This window comes from Osmerus mordax, assembly GCF_038355195.1.
Source record: "Osmerus mordax isolate fOsmMor3 chromosome 27 unlocalized genomic scaffold, fOsmMor3.pri SUPER_27_unloc_1, whole genome shotgun sequence".
NCBI lineage: Eukaryota > Metazoa > Chordata > Actinopteri > Osmeriformes > Osmeridae > Osmerus > Osmerus mordax.
The window spans coordinates 17,137-38,175 of NW_027120402.1; the positions used below are offsets into that span (position 1 = coordinate 17,137).

The following is a 21,039-nucleotide window of genomic DNA, read 5'->3' on the forward strand; positions in this document are numbered from 1 at the left end:
TGGTTGGGTGCAGGCCAGAGCTGAAACTAACTCCTGGTTTGGTTAGGCTGTGGATCACACACAGTCACACACATTTCTGAACGGTCGGGGTTTGTTCCATGCAAACCCCTGGTCAGTTTGGGCTACACAATAAGCAATTATGACACAGTTCATTCCTGGATCAATAGCATTCTGGAACATGTTTATTTCACCAGTCACGTTTAATTGAGTTATTTTGTTTATTTGAAACTTTGGAAATGGGGAGACAGTCAGTTGTCTATAGACTAGGCCGACAGGTAGCCTGGTGGTGGCTCCAAATCCTGCTTCAGTCCTGGTTTTGCTTCAGTTTCAACTCCCCAAGAGAAGAGCGACACAGAAGGAAGTAAATGTGTGTGTAGCTACAGATAATGACAATTATCAATCTGTCGTTAAAAGATTATTAATATTGTCAATTCGCTTAGAAAAACGTTAGGCTTGTGTGAAAACGCTTCCTCGTGTTTTCCCTCATAAACTTAAAGGAGTGGACACGATTCAAATCGAAGAGGCACAATGTCCACATTTGTATTGTAATTGTTCGGCCAAATGTTGAACTAATGCCGTTTGTTTACCACTCGGTCACCAAACCGAATCCAATCCCGTTCCCAATCGCATGCTCCGTGACGCCGCTTCCGAGCCTCCTACTTTCACCCTCATTGTGGTTCTCCTGCTCACACTTAACTGGAGTTAGGACGTGTGAACAGGATCTACTGAAAAAAGAATAATCGGACCATTTACGGATGTTTTTTGCCCTTTTTCGTGGATTTCTAAACAACGCATTAATGTCGCTGATCCACGTCGAGCAAGTTTGTTGCGAAAGTGGGGACTTATTTTACAACAAAGTTGATAAGTAGTCCCCTTCAAGTTTCCCCAGGGTTGCTGCAGAGCGAATTCCCAGTTTACTATTGAACTACCCGAACCATCATGGCGAGGCGGTTAAGGAAGGGGTCTGTGATTTTAACACGAATTTCTCATTCCGTGTGGAATACGCACTCGCAGTCTCGCTGGCGCAACTTCATGGCTTTTTCCTGGATCTTTGTCGCAGTCTTGACGCTTCTTAGTTGTGGATTTTGTTGCGCCGACACGGAGTTTTCGATCTTGGAGGAGGCTCAAGTTTTAGCCGTACAAATGAAAAAAACTGTCTTCGCAGGAGCTAGGAGTCTTTAATATGCAGGTAAGTGCTACATGCTACATTACCTTTCCGCATCAAATGGTGTTTTCTTGTGCTATAAAACGCTTTGATTATATTTAATCAAATAGACTCGGGATATAAGTTTTGATCCCTTAAATGTATTTCATAATGGCAATATTGTCGCTGAATAAGCTACATGAAGTTGGCTGCTATGTTGCCCATATATAGCCAATTGGCAACTGTTAACAGAAACCTAATTGTAACTTAATGCTGGTCAAGTCGAATGATTACTTCATGATTATTTCCTTTTGATTGGCCTAGCATCTCTCTTTGTAAAAAGCGCTCCCTTTGAAGTCGAATGGTGACATTGTTGGTGTTGCAATGGGCTGTAGCCTACCGTGCCACATTTTTATGCCGCCTAGGATGAAACTTACTTTTACATAGTTAAAGACGTAACAATATATTTGTTCGATAATACCGTTTACATGTAGGATAATTTCAGCAATGATAATCCACACAATTTGTTAAAATACTACGCTAAAATGGTCACTACTTAGAGAAGCAGATCTGGCCTAACGATGTGTGTGTGTGTGTTAGAATGGGGGGGGTGGGGGCGGCGGGGGGTGAACGACGACTACTATTCTTTGAACTTATCATGCATTCACTTCACCATTCCTTCTACCAGTTCCTCGTCTTGGTGATATTTAGTTTCCAAACAAAAAAGCATGTTATGTTACCCGCTTCATGAAAGCTATGCTTAGTTACCAGGCATTTGCAGATAATTAGATTGCTTATGATACAGTAAAGGCCAACAATAAAAATGCAGATAAATTCACCTTTACTATACACATTCACATTTTCTATTTGTTTCATTGTTTTGCGCACATTTACGTGAATATCATCGACAACCAACTAAGAACATAGGGTTAGGGTTAACCCGAAATAACGTATTTTAGATCTAACGCATTATGGATTTCAGTGTGTCCTTGCCCGGCCGTTTGCGCGACGGAAACAATTGTCTGTCGTGCAAATTTCGAGTAGAGCCTCCGTCAACAAATGGCCTTCGTAGCAACAGTGGCGTGGTGGAGGGGGTTTACACTTGAGAGAGGCTGTAGAGACGGTCAGTAGGGGGCCCCGGCCCCACTGGGGTTTCATCTCCACACAGCGGCACTGTCTTCATCCCATCACTGCGATCTGGCTTTGAAGCATGCTCTGATCCTTGAATCCCCTATTGTCACTGTCCCTCGTTATCCCCCATTCTCTCTCTCCCCCCACCCCTCTCTCTCTCTCTCTCCCCTACCCCTCTCTCTCTCTTTCGCTCTCTGCTAGTCTCTGATTTCTAATAACCAAACTCTGTTGAGGAGCTCCAACAGTGTTGCTTATACTGTCACTTGTTGAATGGGATGTCAAACATGGAAGCTTTGGTAGGACTGAAAAGGCATTTCTAAACGTATACTGAATAATTTCTGCCACCAGGTTTTTAGTTTTGTTTGTTTTGACACCTCTGAAGCATTTGGTTACAAAACAGAGCATTTGGTATTTCTGAAAGAGTGATGTTTTCACTGGTACTTGCTTTTATGCTGTGCTACTCTACCATAGCCAGTTTGGATTTAATTGAACCAATTCCTACTTATCACAAGGTATGTGTTTGGTCATACTCACTCACCACGACGACCAGAGAACCACATCCAGTCGACTACCTTCTACCACGCTCAGTACAGGGTTATGAGTGAATCCAGATTTTCCAGGATCAATAAGCACGTGTCGGTGTTCAGCGATAGTATATAATCTATAAATTGTGAAATGAGTGTGTAGGATTGTATTTAAACGGTAAGCGGCCTGCGATCCGTGGATCTTGGGACTGGTTCTGGGTGTACGTCAGGCTCATCTGAGGGCCCCTCGTTCTTGTGCTTGTTTGAAATGTGATGAGGGGGGTGTTACGGTTTCTAAGTCAATGGGTCAAACTGATACAATCTGTCATTGAGTTATCCAATTGTCGAGGGAGCGTTTGGTGCATACGAACATCCTGTGTTCTCAAAGTAGGCCTACATTCCTGATGTAGTGTCAGGAAGGTGATGTACTTCTATGTATGATCACGCCTTTTTTAGATAAATAGGATTTCCATAGAATTAATTTTCGTTGCAGTTCTGCCAAACTAAGAAGATACTGTAGATGATCTTGCTGTTACATAATGTTCTGTCATCACAACAGTTTCAGACACCAGGTCAATCATCGCTTGAGGAATAGCTATGGGATTCATGTGAATATCACAACAAAGATTAATCTAATCCCCCTCCCTTTCTGTGAATGATGGTGACGGAGTTTGACCAAAAGCATATTTGCTCTCTGATTCTTTCTGAAGGTAATATCCTGAGGTTGATTCCAGGGTTTATTAATCCCCCAGGTCTCCCAGTGCAGTGTGTGGGCAGCTCTTCCTGTGATCAGAGGATGAGGGCTGTGGTTTGTTTTGGAGTCGGTGTGTCCAGTACCCCCTTATTGAATAATGATGGTCATTTTCTTTCGTGGGGAACCTGTTTGGGGGTCTACAGTATGGAGAGAAGGGAGGCCGGGTGTTGACGCTTCCTCTGACCTTTTTTTGTAGCTTTTTCCGTGAGGGTTGGGCCTCATCCAAGGACAACGGTCGTTTAGAAGCAATCAGAGCTTCTGCTATTTTCTTTTCATGTTTGACTATCCGAGTTGCATGTCTCTATCCATATCACTCTCTCCATCTCTCTAACACTCTCTGTCTCTCTCTATGTCTCTCTCGCTCTCTCGCTCTCTCTCTCTCTCTTGCTCTTTCTCTACCTCTCTGTCTCTCTCTCTCTACCTCACTCTCTCTTCTCTCCCCCGTTCCTCAGAGATGGCCGGCTTCCGAAAACGTAGCAGAACATCAGAATTCCTAATGGCTCTCTGCAGTGGAGCTTCAAAGACCTGCTGCTGCATTGCACATGCTAGTGCTGTATTAACCCCTGTCTGCAGAGCGCTGCCCAGCTGTCTGCAGACCTTAGCACCGAGTCCACCCAGCCGCTCATCTGGAAGATGGGGATGTCATGTCAGGAAATGTTTCTAATGTTTCCGTGTGGTGTGAAGCTATAGCCCAGGGGTAGTGTTTTTCACTTCCTGTAGGTGTTGTAGAGGTCTGTTCCACATAAGAGACACAGATGAACCCCTCTCTGTTTGGGCTCCTTATCTCCCTGTAAGTGACCCCTTTGGAAGTGTTGGATCCCCAAAGCCTGTCTTTCTATCTGCCTGGAGGGTTCTCTGGAGTGTCTGGGCTCTGGGGGGCTTCTGGGGGTATTCACCTTCCTCCAGGGCCCCCTGGCTTCTCCCCCACCCCCAAGTCTCTGTGACAAGAGTTGCTCGGGTACTTTTGTTCTCAGGGCTGAACTGCCACTGACCTCACCTCTCCAACTGCTCTCTGTTCCGGAATGTTCCACGATTTCAAAGAACCGTAGGAAGTTCTGAAGAGGATCCCGTGGACTGTTCCAAGAATCCGCAGCTATGTACAAGGTGCCTTCCATCACGTTTGAGCGCATTGGGGTTAGATAACTCCCAGTTCCTTCAGTACTAATTTATGATCTTCTTCTGTGTTTTATGAGCCGATTCTCTCCATGAAAATTCATAGTGGTCCTGTTTGTATTGTATTTCCGTTTACTAGAATAGAAATGTTAGGACTGTGTGTTCTGTCGTGGCGAACATGCCGTGTTAAGGTCTGGCCTGCCCGCGGTTGAATTCAAAGATCTCGACTCTGCATCGGGTTCCCCTCGCAAGCCAGGGCCACGTTTTCATTAGATGAGGGTTTCTTGTGTGTCTTGGCCAAGCTCCAGGCTCCAAGATACTCAAGCCCCCTTGTCCAAGCCCCCGTTTACCCCCTCCCCCGACCAAGGCCAGGCATGACTGATCGGCTGGATGGATAGCATTGTTCCAGATGGTCTGGTTTACCCCTGGACCAGAGTGAGTTACGACCACAGAGATGAGCCCCTCTCCTTCAGAGCCAGCTGTTGGGTTTAAATCAGTTGGTACATCGACATGGTCGATTTATCTTCCCCGTCTTTGATGGCTTTTCCACAGTACTTGGTAAAAGGGCCCCTTTTACGTGTTGTCTTGTCTCCGACCGCAGCGGTTTCTGAGGCTTTTGACGAACTCTCGTGATGATTCAGCCAAAGATCAGGTGGTCAAGCAGTGCTGCACGTCTGTAACTCTAGTGGAGCAGCTAACTAGCTAGCTCTTCTATGGTTGATCTCTCGTATTACGATACTTGGTTGTAGTGGTGTTGCCTACAAGAGTATTTTATTTTTTATGTCGCTACTTTGATGTTGTTCTGTGAGGAAAGGAATTTGAATCAGCACTGAAATATTTTGCGTCCGTTCACTGTGAGGAACGACGTTTCTCGCTTGGCTTGGTAGCTCTTCTTCTGTGGTTGAGCTCACGTAGAGTCCTGCAGGACAAGATGGAGGCTGACCGACCACACCAAGTCTAGTGGTCTTCTGAAACTGCTTGATTATTCAACAGGAGCAGTAATTAACTGGACTTATTTAATCAGCCTTCTCACTGGCCCATTCAATACCACTCTCTCTTTCTCTCTCCACACACACACACACACACCTCATTTACAAACACACACACTTGAAGAAAAGGAGCTTTATTGGGGGCTAGCCTGGTCTTTGTGAACCCCCTGGCTCCCAGTGTTGGTTCCAGCAGAGCTGACCTGGCCCAGGAGGGCAGAGACCTGGCAGCCCAGCCTTTCACTGCTCACAAAGGGAGAGGGCCCAAATGAACTCCCCCCTCCTCAAAAACAAGAGGAGGGAGGGGGATGGGTGGGTGGTTAGTGGAGGCACATGGTTGGGGGGGAGGGGGGGGGGAGGAGCAGTATGGGAATCACTGAGGGCCTCCCAGGCCCACATGTTTTGGGACATTGTTAGTCCCCCTCCCCCTCTCTCCTGCAGGAGGCTTTGCATTCCCGATGAGGAGAAAGTTGGCTCCCCTGTCGTGAGCAGCCCCAACTGGCTTTCCTTCTCCCCTGCTTGCCCGTCCCTGTGCGTCTCGTGTTTGGGGGGCTTTGTCTGAGGAGAAACACACCCGGTGTCTTGGACCGGGAAGTCGCTGTGACTTTGTTTATAAATAAGTTTGTTGAGGACTGAACCTTGACCTCAGCGTTGAAGTTTCCATCAAGGTTCTCTCCCACTGTGTCCTCACAAGGTTGTGAGACACTGGTTTTACATTTGATCGTTGGAAAGGAAGTTTGTGTTCTGGTGTGAATGTTTGCAGATCGGAGCTTGCTCGTGCAACAATATACCCCCCACGAAACGCCAATGCTAGGGGGGCGCTTTTGGGGGGGAGGGTGGGGTATAAAGGAGGGGAGGGTGGTTGTATGGGGAAAAAACTCCCACAATGCTGAGCACCACAGTGCAGCCACTGTCCTTGCGGTGGTGAAGCCTTCTCCTCAGAGCGAGTTCGTAAATGAGTCCTCTTCATTACACCCCAGCCCTCTCCCACACTCCGGGGTCAGAGGTCACAGGGGTCACCTCAGTTAGTCTAACTCGTCTCCCTGCGGCCGTTCATAGCCTCCGAGACGCCGGCCTTCAGCGCCCATCAAGCTTCACGCTGCATCGAACACGGGGAATCGTTCAGGAGTCCCCGTCCCAAGGTTCCTTACTGCCTCCGACGCGCTTCTGTGTAGAAATAGTTTGAGTGTTAGGCTATGAGTTTTGGGTTGAAAATATCAGTTGATTGGAATTCTGCCCAGAGGGTGTGATACTTGCTTGTTGCTTATAAGAAAGGGTATATTGGTCTAAAAGGTCTTTACTTTGATGTTGTTCTGTGAGGAAAGGAATGTGAATCATCACATTGAAGATGACTGTGAGGAAGGACGTGTCTCGTTGGTCTGCGTGAGAGACTGGTCTGGAATACGGTAGTGAGACGGGTTGTTGTAAGCAGCACTGTTCTCTCTCTTTGTCATGGTTTCCTTGTGCCTCAGGCGCTTGTCTTAAGTTTCATGGCATTCGCACAAGTTTTTAAAGAAGTTCCTGCCTTGGAGGTATTTGACAGGGATACCCATTCTCTCCTTTCTGTGTTCTCTTTGTCTCGGGTGCACAACTTCTCTCTGTCTCTCTCTCTCTCGGTTTTCTGCTCCTTATTCTCACCCGTCTGCCTGGCCTAATTGTGTGTTCGGCGGCGTTGGTGTAAGACCTTGGATAGCGTGCCACAGATTCCACCGGCTTACCGGCTGTGGAGATGAAGGAGGAAGTGGGGAACCTGGTAGATGTTTGAACTATGACCCCTCTCCATCGCTGCAGAGCCAGGCTGTTTTGTAGATAAAAGGAGCCACGAGAGAGAGAGAGCTCACTAATTGGGTGGCAGAGAGGAGTGTTGGGGCTTTTGAGTGTGAGAGGAAAGACAGGGGGAGGCGGGGTGAGGCCCAGCTGTGTTTGGCTATCAGTGTCTCTCTGGGCTCAAAGGCTTTCCTGCCAAGGACCAGGTCATTTTATCGGGCCTGACTTACGAGTAATGTTACACTAGCATTAGCAGAGCAAAACTGGCCCAGTGCTCTACGTTTCCTCCTGCTGGTTTGTAAACATCATCCTGGCTCACTGAGGAACGGACCTGGTTCGTTCCGGGCTAAAACTCACGCGAGTTGTTTTATGTGTCTAAAGTTCCCGGTTACCTCAGCATGTGAGGACGTTTATGATCTGCAGTGGAAAGGGTTAGGGAAGGTCACGGCCTCCAACATCTTGAAATTAAATTCGATTTATCATAATGACGTGCGATTCACATTTGGATTCCAGTTTTGTGGCTCTCCTAGTTGAAGTGAAGTATGCCTCCAGATGGCATTTTCATTATCTTGAAGTGGGATCTCGTCTCCCTCCACTCAACTAATACAGGCAACGCCTAATATCTAGATTGCTTGGTGTTTGTTTGCCAACACTATGCAGCTTGTCTAAAAGCAGTGAGATATCCAACCAACCAACTGTAAGATATTCCTGGGGAGAGAGTGGGGAGGAACACATAGCTGTGAACGCCAGTGTTGGAGCTCAGCGTACCCTGGTCTCCTGCTCTCTGATCCTCTGCTGATACGGAGCACTGTGGGAATGCAGGTGGGCCATGAAGATAGTGTGTGGGTCGGTGTGTGTGTGTGTTGGGTGCTTAATGAGGACAGGAGCTGGAGTTCAGTGTTGTATGCAGGACAGCCATATGGGATCGTCTTCCTGAGAGCTACTGTCACATGCTGCCTTCACAAATCGGAAGAGAAGCACAATCTGACAGTCTCTCTGTTCTCCACCCTCTCTCTCTCTCTCTCTCTCTCTCTCTCTCTCTCTCTCTCTCTCTCTCTCTCTCTCTCTCTCTCTCTCTCTCTCTCTCTCTCTCTCTCTCTCTCTCTCTCTCTCTACACCCCTCTCTCTCTCTCTACACCCCTCTCTCTCTCTCTACACCCCTCTCTCTCTCTCTCTACACCCCTCTCTCTCTCTCTCTACACCCCTCTCTCTCTCTCTCTCTACACCCCTCTCTCTCTCTCTCTACACCCCTCCCTCTCTCTTTCTCTCTGCATCTTACATTCAGTGTCAGTCATTTGCATTTCAAAATCTTGTGGATATCTTTGGGGAAAAGGTTCTTCATGTCTCTCTCTCTGTCCCTGTATCTCTTACTCTTTCTCTCTCGCAAACTTTCACCCACTCTTCCGCATCATGATCATTTACTCATGAGACTGTTTTGCAAAAGACTCGCTTTAAGCAGCATATTGTGAAACCTCAACATACTCTGCAGATTTTCCTGTATGCTGGCTGTCAGCGAGACAGAACGACATCTTGCCAAACGTGTCTGTGTGTGTGTAAGAATATTCCCCTTTGTTTTATTTTCACTCAGTCTTGTTAGCAATTGTACCAATCTGGTGTTTGCCGTAAGTCCCGAGTGGACTTCCTGTGTGTTGCCATGGTGTTTGTTTGTCTTTTGTGTTTACCCGTTCTACTGTTGTCGCAGGCATCCAACGACTGTTTCAACCTGAGCCAACAGCTGGACACCTCTCTCTCTCTGTCTCTCCATCGTTCACTGACTCGGGCGTGAGCAGAGTAAACGGAGTCTCTTGTAATTCCTCAACAGCTGTCGATGTCTCCAAGTTAGTTTGGAGACTGATGCTAGCCTGATACCTGAAGGTTGGAGGCTCTTTAGCTGTAAAGCTGCGTCATGTTCCCTACCCGCTTCCTTCAACCTTTCGAGCTAGCCCTGCTGTTGTAACTGGTTGGTTATCACGCCATGCTGTTCCTGAAGCAGAGATGCTCTCCCTGCCTCCAGCTCTTCCTCCACCTTCCTTCTCCCCTCCTCTTCTCCCTCTCCCAAGAAGAAGGGGGAGTTGAAAACGAAGCTAATTTCATGGGAAATGATGGCCATGGCCTGTTCTTGCTTTGTGTGCCATGAAGAGAGTGACGGGCGTCCGCAAGGTTCCTGCTCTTTGACTAAGTGCTGTTTTCCCTCACAGCTGAGCTGTGGCGCAGTGGATGGTGATTGCACATGCTCTGTGTGTGTGTGTGTGTGTGTCTAGTTTATGTGTGTTCTTTGGCAGTGTGGTTTCCTGCCACAGATGGGAGTCGTCACTCATAAACCTTTTCTGAAGCGCTCTAATTCATGAATGTGTGTGTGTGTGTTGGAGAGAGGGAGGGACAACTGCCAACGCTAGTCACCGTCCAGTGGCTTCCAGGACAGGTCAGACAACACACAAGTCCAAACGACCATCTAGAGTCTTCCATGTGAAGTCTTAAGGTTGTTCATGTGACAGGTTGTGTGTGTGTGTGTTTCCTTTATTTGCCTAGACTGGACCCATGTTTTCCTTCCCCTCTCACTCCCTTTCCTCTCCTCTTAGCACCCTGGCTAGCCAACACAAATCTTCTAGAGCGCGAATCGTGCCAGGACAGGCTAAGCTAAGACAAGGAACACTGTCTGAATAGGCCGGCCTAAAGTCAACCCGGGGCATGCTAGCCCTAGGCAGGAGATGCTACGCTGGACCATAAAATGTTATGCCTAGCTAGATGCGGGGACAGGAAATGATGTTTTTTTCTCGACAGGAAATGTTATGGTTGGCAAAAGCGAGGCTTCTTCAGGGGATGCTACCGCTAGGCTGCGTTAGCATCCGGCAAGCAGATGGTGCTCGATCGGGCCTGTACTGAGAGAGTTGTGTCTTCAGAGACCTCGTAACCGTGGCCAGACATGAGCTCACCACATGAGCAGTAACCTGAGCAGACCACCCCAACACCTCCGATCCCTTCACCCCTCCCCGTCCCCCCCTCTCTCAACACTCACTAGTATTCTCTCTCTCTCTCTCTGTGTGTCTCTCTGTGTCTGTCTGTGTGTCTCTCTCTGTGTGTCTCTCTCTCTCTCTCTCTCTCTCTGTCTCTCTCTGTGTCTTTCTCTGTGTGTGGTTCTCTGTGTGTCTCTCTGTGTCTCTCTCTGTGTGTGTGTGTCTCTCTGTCTCTCTCTCTCTCTCTGTGTGTCTCTGTCTGTCTCCTTCTTCAGATTGCTGTAGATTGAGCTAGCGGCGTCTGTTTGCCTTGGCAGGTGAGATTGGAGTCGGAGATGTTAACAAGCCTTCAGACATGGTGTGATTGGAGTCGGAGATGTTAACAAGCCTTCAGACATGGTGTGATTGGCTTTTTATGCTGTTTTGAAACAGACTCTCTGGGACTTGAGATGCAAACGACTTTTATGTATGTGAAAAAATCACTTAACGTACCTTCAACGTGTGATAAAAGTGAAATCTCACATTTCTGGCACGTTGGTGAAGCCTGCTCGCTTTCTCACTCTCACTTTCATTCTCTTTTCTACTACGCACGTCTCTCTCTCTGTCTTTCCTTCTGACAGGAAACACGGTACCCCCATCCTAAAGATTGCCAAGCATTTTAATAATCTCACATTCCTTTGCTGCATCCGCTCTCTTCCTGCCCTCCCCCAATCTCCACATGATCATCTGCAGGTTAGCACTCAGGTGTGTCTTTTGATGTGGCTTTGGATGTCTTCCACCTCTGTTCCACTTTAACCACCTCCTGTGGTCTGGAGCAGGTCAGGGCTGGCCAGCCTTCACCCTGCAGGCTTTGATGGTTGGGTTGGTCGGTTCAGTGGGAGTAGTTGAACATTTGTCAATAAGTCAGACACGATTAGTCATGGAGCAACGTCGGCCATGTTTAGACTCAACCGCCGACATGAAAGGAGAGTGTAAGGTGACCTGGTGACCTCTTGTTAAAAAAAAAAAAAAAAAAAGCACTTATGAGGAGGAGGAGGGGGGGGGGCGTTACAGAAGCCGGTGAACCCTGACCCTGCTATACCTGGTCAGATGAGCATTCATATGCGACACAGTACCTTGTACGACACTGTACATCACAGACATGGCCCAGACCCCCCGACCCAAAACCCAGCCCCCAGCTCTCAGCCCCAGCCCTCAGCCCCCAGCCCCAGCTCTCAGCCCTCAGCCCCCAGGCTTGTTTGCTGCATAATGACCGCTGCTCTGCTGGCATCAGTCTGTTATGTGAGCCTCCTACACTGGCAGAAGTAGAAAGAGATTTCCAGAGTGTTTGGTTTCAGAGCGCCTCGATGGTCTGCTCGACCTGACAGGAAACCTTCATCATAGGGGGGGGAAGAACCACACCATGACCCCAGCTACCTTAGCGGTACAGCCCCCACAAGTGCCTCCCCCTCCACAAGTGACCTCTGCTTCCCCCCCTCTCACTGTCGTCTTGTGTGGTGCAGGACACACTGGGGGTGGGAGGGGCTGGGATGAGAGGGAAGGAGGAGGTGAAAAGATGGATGAGCATGGGGAATGTCAGACGGAGGTGCGAATTACTGACCACCCCCCCTCCTCTTACTCTCTCTGTCTCTCTACTTTTCCCTCTGCTTTTCACCCTGTTGCAAGGACCGCGTGGCCTTTGAAGCTCTCTCTCTCTCTCTCTCTCCGGCTTGCTCTCTCTCCGGCTTGCTCTCTCTCCGGCTTGCTCTCTCTCAGGCTTGCTCACTCTCTCTCTCTCTCTCTCTCTCTCTCTGAGGCTTTCTCTCTCTGTCTCTCTCTCTCTCTCTCTCTCATGCTTTCTCTCTCTCTCTCTCTCTCTCTCACTCTCTCTTGCTTTCTCTCTCTCTCTCTCTCTCTCTCTCTCTCTCTCTCTCTCTCTCTCTCTCTCTCATGCTTTCTCTCTCTCTCTCTCAGGCTTGCTCTCGCCTTGCACATTTCTCACACGCTCCAAGAGTGAGAGATCAAACGCTGGCGGTCGACCTTGGTTCCCGTTCGCTCACAGCGCCATTTTAGGTGTGGAGTCCCCCCCCTGCCCCCCCTGGAGCCTCTGTGGGATCACAGGTAGCTCAGTTCAACGTTACCGGGACGTGAGGCGTCCAAAGGGTCTCACAGACATGTTTGGAAAGGTCTGTTTTAAGCAGAGCTTCAGTGCAAGCGTGCTCTAAAGCTGCTGAGAGGAAAGATGGTTGGGGTTTATAGTGGGCTTCTCAGAGAGAGACAGGCTGTAGCCCTGCTACAGAGAGAGACAGGCTGTAGCCCTGCTACAGAGAGAGACAGGCTGTAGCCCTGCTACAGAGAGAGACAGGCTGTAGCCCTGCTACAGAGAGAGACAGGCTGTAGCCCTGCTACAGAGAGAGACAGGCTGTAGCCCTGCTACAGAGAGAGACAGGCTGTAGCCCTGCTCTTTCACCCTGTCTCTGACACACACACACACACACACACACACTCTCACTCTCTCTCTGTCTCACTCTGTCTCTCACATGTGGAAAGCATTATATCCTGTCTGGTGGAGCGAGGGTGTACACGGGGGGGCTGGGGGACCGTGTTCAGCCTGGGATCCTCTGGGCTGTCCCGTGCCTCTCTTTGGGCCCTCCACTGTTTGCACAAAAGGGGGTTTTGTTATTGCAGAACCACACTCTCAACAGACCTCCCTCCCCCTGGACCACGGCTAGCAGGGAAGGCTGGGAAGCGTGGGGGTGGGTGTGTGTGGGTGTGTGTAGGGGAGGTTGTCAGAGTTCATCACAGTGCAGGACTTTGGGGCTGCACCTAAAATGGTTTCCCCCTCAGTTTTGGGGGGGGGGGGGGTCACCCAGCTGAACTCTGACCTTTTCTAGGTTCCAGTTCCAGATGAGCACATTCACCCTCGCGCCCGGCAGCGCCGAAGTCGACGGGACTGGATCGTTATACAGCTTTTTACTTTCTAAGCGGGAGCCATTTTGTTTTTCTATCAGTGATCTCTATCCAGGCTGTTCTTCAGCAATGTGGCCTGGTGAGTCCAGGCCTGTGTCTCCTCGTGGGCGACTGAGAGCGCGGTCTGAGAGCGCGGTCTCCCTCACCAAGGCCTCAGAACGCTTGCTGCGTTTTATGGGATGGCTGTGTTTTCTCAACGCCACAAACGGGTCACCTTAGCAACCGACTGCCATCGTGGGTCTGGCTAGGACTGAGAGTATTTTTGAGGGCTTTTGCGGAGAACAGACTTGAGCTTTAGTTGTTCATTTCGCCGTTAAACGAATCCTTGAAATATCCTCTCAGGAGTCCATGACGACAGCTGGAGCTGTGGTTTAATGCAGCTTCATTTGTCCGCATGCAACATTGATTCTGGAGTATTTTCCACACTATGCGCACACACATTCATAGCGATTTCCCACACACTGCAAATTTGTTCCAAAACTTTACAGAAGGATATCTTAGTTGCATATTACACACATTGCCTAAAGCTTCACACTGGGGGATGGGGAGGAAGGAGAGGGTGGGGGGGGGGGGAGAGTTGGGGGGAGAGGAAGGAGAGGGAGGGTGCCGTGTTTGGAGACCCACCCTCAGGGTAAGTAAGGGGCTCTGCTTCATTGACCTCATTAGATTTGCTCTCCCCACCTTCTAAATAGAGCAGGCATGTTGAAGCCCAGACACCAGCCTGCAACCTCTGAAGGGAATTCAGATGGAGACAAACGAATTAGTGAGGATTTGTCCATCAGAGCCTTTGGCTGTGAAATTCTTTTTTGTGTGGATTTACCGAACTCTGAACCAGGTTAAGGAGAGGTTCAAGGCATAACAAGATGGTGGTAGGTCGTTGTTGGTTAAGGATGGAAGTAAATACGTAAAATTTAAGGTAATGTGGTGGTTTGTTTGTGTACCAGTGTAAGGCACAATTTTCTATTGTGGAGAGCAACCATTAGATTTGATGCTTCCGTCGATAAAAAACAGGCTTAAGTCTGTCTCCACCTCTGAGCTCTGATCTTTCATTTCCTCTTCCAACTTTCTCATCTTTCTCTTTCTGTCTCCCAGGTTCTCTCCATCTCTGTTTCTCTCTATCCTCTCAGCTTCTCTCTCTCTCTCTCCCCCCCAGGTGCACAACTGCTTTGTAGCTGTCAGGAAAATAGAGGAAGGGGGGGGGGGGAAGGGGAGGGGCGGTGTGGGGGGGGGGAGAGGAGCTTGGGGGGAAAAAACCCACCTCTCACATCAGAGGCAAATCTAGTTGCCTCATCCCTAGCTCTGGTCCTTTGTAGTGCAATGAGTGAGGAGGGGGGGAGGGAGGAAGAGAGGGGGGCAGCGTACCTGAAGCAGGATGCTACAGCTCTAGACTCCAAGCCTCTGTTGTTTGTACTTTCATCTGCTGCTGTTTGTATCCCCCACCCCACCCCACCCACCTCCCTCTCCAATCAACACACACACACACACTTTTCCGCAGCAGTGTACAGATGAGGAGTAGCCACTTGCACAGTATTGCTTTAGCGCGCATGTCACTCAGTTCTACACACACACGTAACCCGCGGTTACACACACCCATCCAACACGCACGTTATGCAGGTGTGCCCCACCTGCCTTTCAGACAGGATTAAGGCGCGTCACCGTTCCCCCCCCCACACACACCCCATCTCCTGCAGGGCTCAGTCCTGGCCTTTGAAGATGGCTGAATTGGTAATAGGTTTATCCCCCCCCCACATCAAATTGTATATGCTGTTAGTGTTAAAACTGAGATGCTGACCTCCTCCTTTTTACAGAGCTGCTTTGATTGAAGGGAGTGGTGGTGAGGAGGATGAGAGAGGGGAGGTGGGAGGGGGGGGGGGGGGGAGACTTGAGGGGGTTCCTGATGCATACCAGAGCAGAAAAGAAGGCTTCAAGGGCAAAAAGATCTAATTGGAGTCCATGTGGTCTGTGCATGTCAAGTGTTCTTACCCAGTCAGTGTGGGTGTGGTAGTGGATATTATTGCTCTGTTTTACAGAGTAGTTTGGCGAGAGCTGGAGTGGTATTGGTGTGGTATTGGTGTGGTAAGACACAGTTTGTGGCTATCGTGTGTGTCTGTGGACCAGACAATCCCAAAACAGATTCTGCCGGGATTATGGGCTAATCTGACAACCAGACAACAGCATCTACTAACATTGTTACACAAATAAAACGTTTTAATTAGGTTCAGTCGTCAGTTTAGGAAAATAGGGCTGTTGTTGCCATATGTAACAGTTCAAGAAAGTAAACTTCATTTTAAGTGTTGGTCTGTTGGTCTATAGTATTTAGTGGCCTAGCTAGCCACGATATTTAACATTATAATATGTCGCAGACATCGGCGACCGCGTCTTTGATAGAGCGACGAACGCAATGTATTAACTGTCTGATTTGCCTACGATTTCGGGCTTTTGTCGGCGATCTCCACAAAACTGTAGCCAACCAGCCAGCCAAACATCTGCTAGCTAGCCAACCAGCCAGCCAAACATCTGCTAGCTAGCCAACCAGCCAGCCAAACATCTGCTAGCTAGCCAACCAACCAGCCAGCCAAACATCTACTAGCTAGCCAGCCAGTCCTCTCCGGTTTCTGACGCAGGCATTCCTGTCCTCCCAGTAGGTCTGAAAACAAACGCAGAGCGCTAGGTGGAGCGGAGCGAAGGCTAACGCTAGTAACAACAGCTCCTTGTGTGTTTGCTGCTCCTGTGTCTTTTTCAACAGTTCAACACTAGGCTACTGTACCTGGACGTTTTCCAATGAGTGGCAAGTCCCTGTCTGTTTACATGAGCCTCGATAGCCGTTTCATAACAGTAGCGAACGAGTGGATCTTTTCTCGAACGGATCCCCTGACGAGTTTGATTTTTCGGGTGACAAGTTTGGATTGTGTGAGTAGAAGCCATGAATCATAGCTTGTCCTAACAGACTACCTTCACGGTGGGCGCAAGTATTCCCATGGTAACACAATTAAGAGAAAAACAATGGCGTTAGCTTGAAGCGATGCATGCTGAGAAAGGTGTTCACCTATCTGGAGTGCATCGGTTCCTGGGCTGTGTCTACTACCGCGCACTTGTGCACTTCGAGCACTGACTTTCAGTGCATAGGGCGCTTACACTGACATAACCAGCAGAATTCAGTGCACTGAAAGTACCCGGATGACGCACTGCAAACGGTCAAAAAATGCAGTGTACAACGATGGACACTACTCGACCTAAACGGGCGCCATATTGGCTACGTAGCGGAAGAGGAGGAGCCCTTTCGGCAGCTTTACATTTCATTTCTAAAATAATGGCGGACGAAATGACTCGAGCAGATTCGCCTTAGATTCGCGGGTGTCACAATCAGATTTGCGTCCGTCACTTCCCACCAAGTGGTTAACTTAAGTGTTCCATTTGAGACAGCACTACTCAGCGACGGAGTGCACTACAGATGTAAGTGCACTGTATTGCAGTGCACTGTATTGCAGTGTACTTGGTAAAGTGCGCGGTAGTAGACACAGCCATGGTGTTTGGCAGCGGGGAAACACTTAGTCGTGGAACTAGGCAGAACCGGGCCTTGTGTGCAGTGGGAACTCTTACTGTGAAACAGCTGCAGCTGAACACGCTAAGTAAACATTTGTGAAACTATTTTTTTTCTCCCGGCCGTGTTGGTACCTAGCACTGAACGTTGGACCAAATGTTTAGGTGGACTGTGTGTGTGTGCGTGTGCTTGGTACCCAGGAGACCAGCTGCCTAAAGTTATCTTTGTGGGTGTGTTTGTGACGGTGTGTTTTCATTCTGTCAGTCAGCATGTGCAGGTGTTAACAGGTTTTCCGAGGCTTGTAGGAGGGGGTGGGGTTGTGTCAGTCGATGTTCAGGTCACCTGAGGTCTCCTGGTTCCCTACCCTCTTCCCCAGAGCATAACACCAGCTTATTTTACTTCATTCCAGGGTGTGTGAAGTACCAACCGACGATAATGTGTCTGTATATTGTTTTCTACAGCGGTTGTAGTACACTGATGAAGAGAAATGTTTTTTTAAATACTGCAGGACTATGTTGCTGTCAGTGTGTCCTGACTTTCTGTTTCCACTCAGTACATTGCTATGGAAACCACCGTGGAATTTGTGTTTTGGTTTCCAGTCATGTCTAGGTCTTTTAATCCCTGCCATGACCATGTCACAAACAAGGGTCCCCATACACCCTACAGACCTAAACAATTATAATAATAGGCCTACATATATACATTTACATTTAGTCATTTAGCAGACGCTCTTATCCAGAGCGACTTACAGTAAGTACAGGGACATTCCCCCCGAAGCAAGTAGGGTGAAGTGCCTTGCCCAAGGACACGTCATTTGGCACGGCTGGGAATCGAACTGGCAACCTTCAGATTACTAGCCCGACTCCCTCACCGCTCAGCCATCTGACTCCAGTGTGTGTGTATATAGACACTATATACACACACAGCGTATATTCCCACTAAGGGAAATTAGGCCTTGAGTCCAGAGTGTTTTTAATGATACTTGTAGAAAGCTTTTGTCTTGATGATGATATTGTGTGTCTGCAGAGGATCTTCAGCTCGTTTGTGTACACGGAGAAGACTTCAAACGGAGAGACTGAGGTTCAGCAGGTGAGTCGCCGCCACTGCCTGTCACCTGCCTTACACCCCCCGCGTGTGTCTGTGGAGGTGTGTGTGTGAGAAAGGTAAAGAAACAGAACATGTGCTGTGTTTTAGTCTGTGTGGAAACACTTTCCCTCTCTTACACACACACACACACACACACCAGCCGCCATCAGAGGCAAGGGGGGGGGGGTTATTAAAATTCTAGCTGCCATCTCACCAGCTTTGAAGTTGCCTATCCCCCCACCCCCCCCCTCCCCCCCCCCCTCCCTCCTCCCCCCCCCCCTCCCCCCAGAGCATCATCGTGTCAGGGCTCTGCCTCGTAGACCCGGTGATGCTGAAATAACAACAGCAGCTTCACGTCCACCACAGCGGTACAGGTGACCGCTCTTCAAATGAGTGATTCCAGCTGAACGTGTCCCAGTGAGCTCAGGCATGCACTTCAGTTTGAGTTCGTTTTTTTTTGTTTAAGTGTGTGGCACACTACTGGCAGCATTTCTTTTGAGGAAACGCCAGTTTTCGATGATTATAAAACAATTATTATACTAATAAGATATTAGTAGCATCCTGTCTTGTTTTTGATTTTAGACCATGCTTTATCTCTTCCTGGTTGAAACATGAAAAGGCCTAATCATCGCTGCTCCGGTTCCCCGATGCGGTTCTAGTAGGATCAGTTAGAAAGTGGTGATCCAAGCATACTATTGTTTACATTTTATATATATATTTATATATAATTTTTTTATATATATTTTTATTTTTCAACCTTTCAAACTTTGTCCTCATTTTGTATTTTTTTTAACTTTCAACCTTTCAAATAAAATGCAAAAACCTTTTTCCCCACATAGTGAAGAGAGGGGCGAGGAGAACTGAGAAGCCTAAAACAGAAGAGTTGTTTTATTTGTCAGGTGCATCACGAGCTCCACAATTCCATGTTCCTCCCAGTAGCTCTCGATCCAGGGCCACCTCACGTGCAAAGGTTTGTTGAGTCAACAATGTTGTCCTGACCTGTGTGTGTGTGTGTGTGTGTGTGTGTGTGTGTGTGTGTGTGTGTGTGTGTGTGTGTGTGTGTGTGTGTGTGTGTGTGTGTGTGTGTGTGTGTGTGTGTGTGTGTGTGTGTGTGTGTGTGTGTGTGTGTGTGTGTGTGTGTGTGTGTGTGTGTGTGTGTGTGTGTGTGTGTGTGTGTGTGTGTGTGTGTGTGTGTGTGTGTGTGTGTGTGTGTGTGTGTGTGTGTGTGTGTGTGTGTGTGTGTGTGTGTGTGTGTGTGTGTGTGTGTGTGTGTGTGTGTGTGTGTGTGTGTGTGTGTGTGTGTGTGTGTGTGTGTGTGTGTGTGTGTGTGTGTGTGTGTGTGTGTGTGTGTGTGTGTGTGTGTGTGTGTGTGTGTGTGTGTGTGTAGCTGGCGAAGAAGATCCGGGAGAAGTTTAACCGCTACTTGGACGTAGCGAACAGGAACAAGCAGGTGGTGGAGGCTTCCTATACAGCCCACCTCACCTCCCCCATCACCGCCATCCAGGACTGCTGCACCATCCCCCCCTCCATGATGGAGTAAGTAACACACCCAGAACATTCAGCAGGTCTCCAGAAGCAGGCTATGCCCCCCCTGTGTTTAAACATGGGATCACCCAGACCCCCCTGTGTTTGAACATGGGATCTCCCAGACCCCCCTGTGTTTGAACATGGGATCACCCAGACCCCCCTGTGTTTGAACATGGGATCACCCAGACCCCTGTGTTTGAACATGGGATCTCCCAGACCCCCCTGTGTTTGAACATGGGATCTCCCAGACCCCCTTGTGTTTGAACATGGGATCACCCAGACCCCCGTGTTTGAACATGGGATCACCCAGACCCCCGTGTTTGAACATGGGATCTCCCAGACCCCCCTGTGTTTGAACATGGGATCTCCCAGACCCCCCTGTGTTTGAACATGGGATCACCCAGACCCCCCTGTGTTTGAACATGGGATCACCCAGACCCCCGTGTTTGAACATGGGATCACCCAGACCCCCCTGTATTTGAACATGGGATCACCCAGACCCCCGTGTTTGAACATGGGATCACCCAGACCCCCGTGTTTGAACATGGGATCATCCATCCTCCCTAAGCAGGTATCACCATGTGTGCTCACGCAACTTTTCCCAAACGAGGGCAACACCGCACTCATGTGTGCGCCAACTATTATCATGCATAGTGCATGCATACAAACATACGTACAAATATCCAGGCAGGCAGACAAGTGTGGTTGTGGATAAGGGAATTGTGTGAAGGAAGCGCGATGAGCCTGGACCAGAGTGAACCAGAGAGACAGCTCTGCCCGGGGGCTGCTCATCCAGCCCCTCCACCCCTCCCCCTGCCTCCCTCCCCCAGCCTCCCTCCCCCTGCCTCCCTAAGCCCCAGCCTCCCTCCCCCAGCCTCCCTCCCCTGCCTCCCTAAGCCCCAGCCTCCCTCCCCCAGCCTCCCTCCCCCAGCCTCCCTCCCCTGCCTCCCTAAGCCCCAGCCTCCCTCCCCCTGCCTCCCTAAGCCCCAGCCTCCCTCCCCCAGCCTCCCTCCCCCAGCCTCCCTCCCCCAGCCCCCCTCCCCCAGCCTCCCTCCCCAAGCCTCCCTCCCCCAGCCTCCCTCCCCCAGCCTCCCTCCCCCAGCCTCCCTCCCCCAGCCTCCCTCCCCCAGCCTCCCTGGTGATTTGAGGTAAACACACCTCTAACAGGAGGGCCCCAGCCTGGAGATAGAGAACTTCTTTCAACCTCCTAATCTCCTACTGCAGTAGCAGCTGCCTCCATACCTCTATTCCTTCCTCTTTCTATTTTTCACTCAGTCACACTCTCCCTCTCCTCTTTGCCTCTATCTTTTTGGCCTAAACTAATGTTGTTTTGATGCCTCTCTCTCTCTTCCCCCCTCTCTCTCCCTCGCTCTCTCCCCCCCCCTCTCCCTCTCCCACTCTCTGTCTGTCTCTCTCTCTCACACCTCCCTCTCTCTCTCTCTCTCTCTCTCTCTCTCTGTCTCTGTAGTTTGCCACAGTCTTATCTACAGGCTGTTTCACGTCATCGTGAGGCTGGTGTCTGTCCACCAGCCACCTGTACACACACACACTCACACTCCCATG

At 49.4% G+C, this 21,039-nt stretch overlaps 1 protein-coding gene across 1 annotated transcript in view; it reads left to right on the forward strand.

The window, feature by feature from the left end:
* Positions 1 to 1,099: 1,099 nt before the first annotated feature.
* The window catches only part of cachd1 (cache domain containing 1), a gene marked incomplete at its 3' end in the record, with an annotated part of 37,848 nt that continues 17,908 nt past the window's right edge, over positions 1,100 to 21,039 (forward strand). Inside the window, 3 exon segments of the mRNA XM_067231848.1 lie at positions 1,100 to 1,189; positions 17,890 to 17,952; positions 19,337 to 19,485. Coding sequence (XP_067087949.1) covers positions 1,184 to 1,189; positions 17,890 to 17,952; positions 19,337 to 19,485 — 218 coding nt within the window.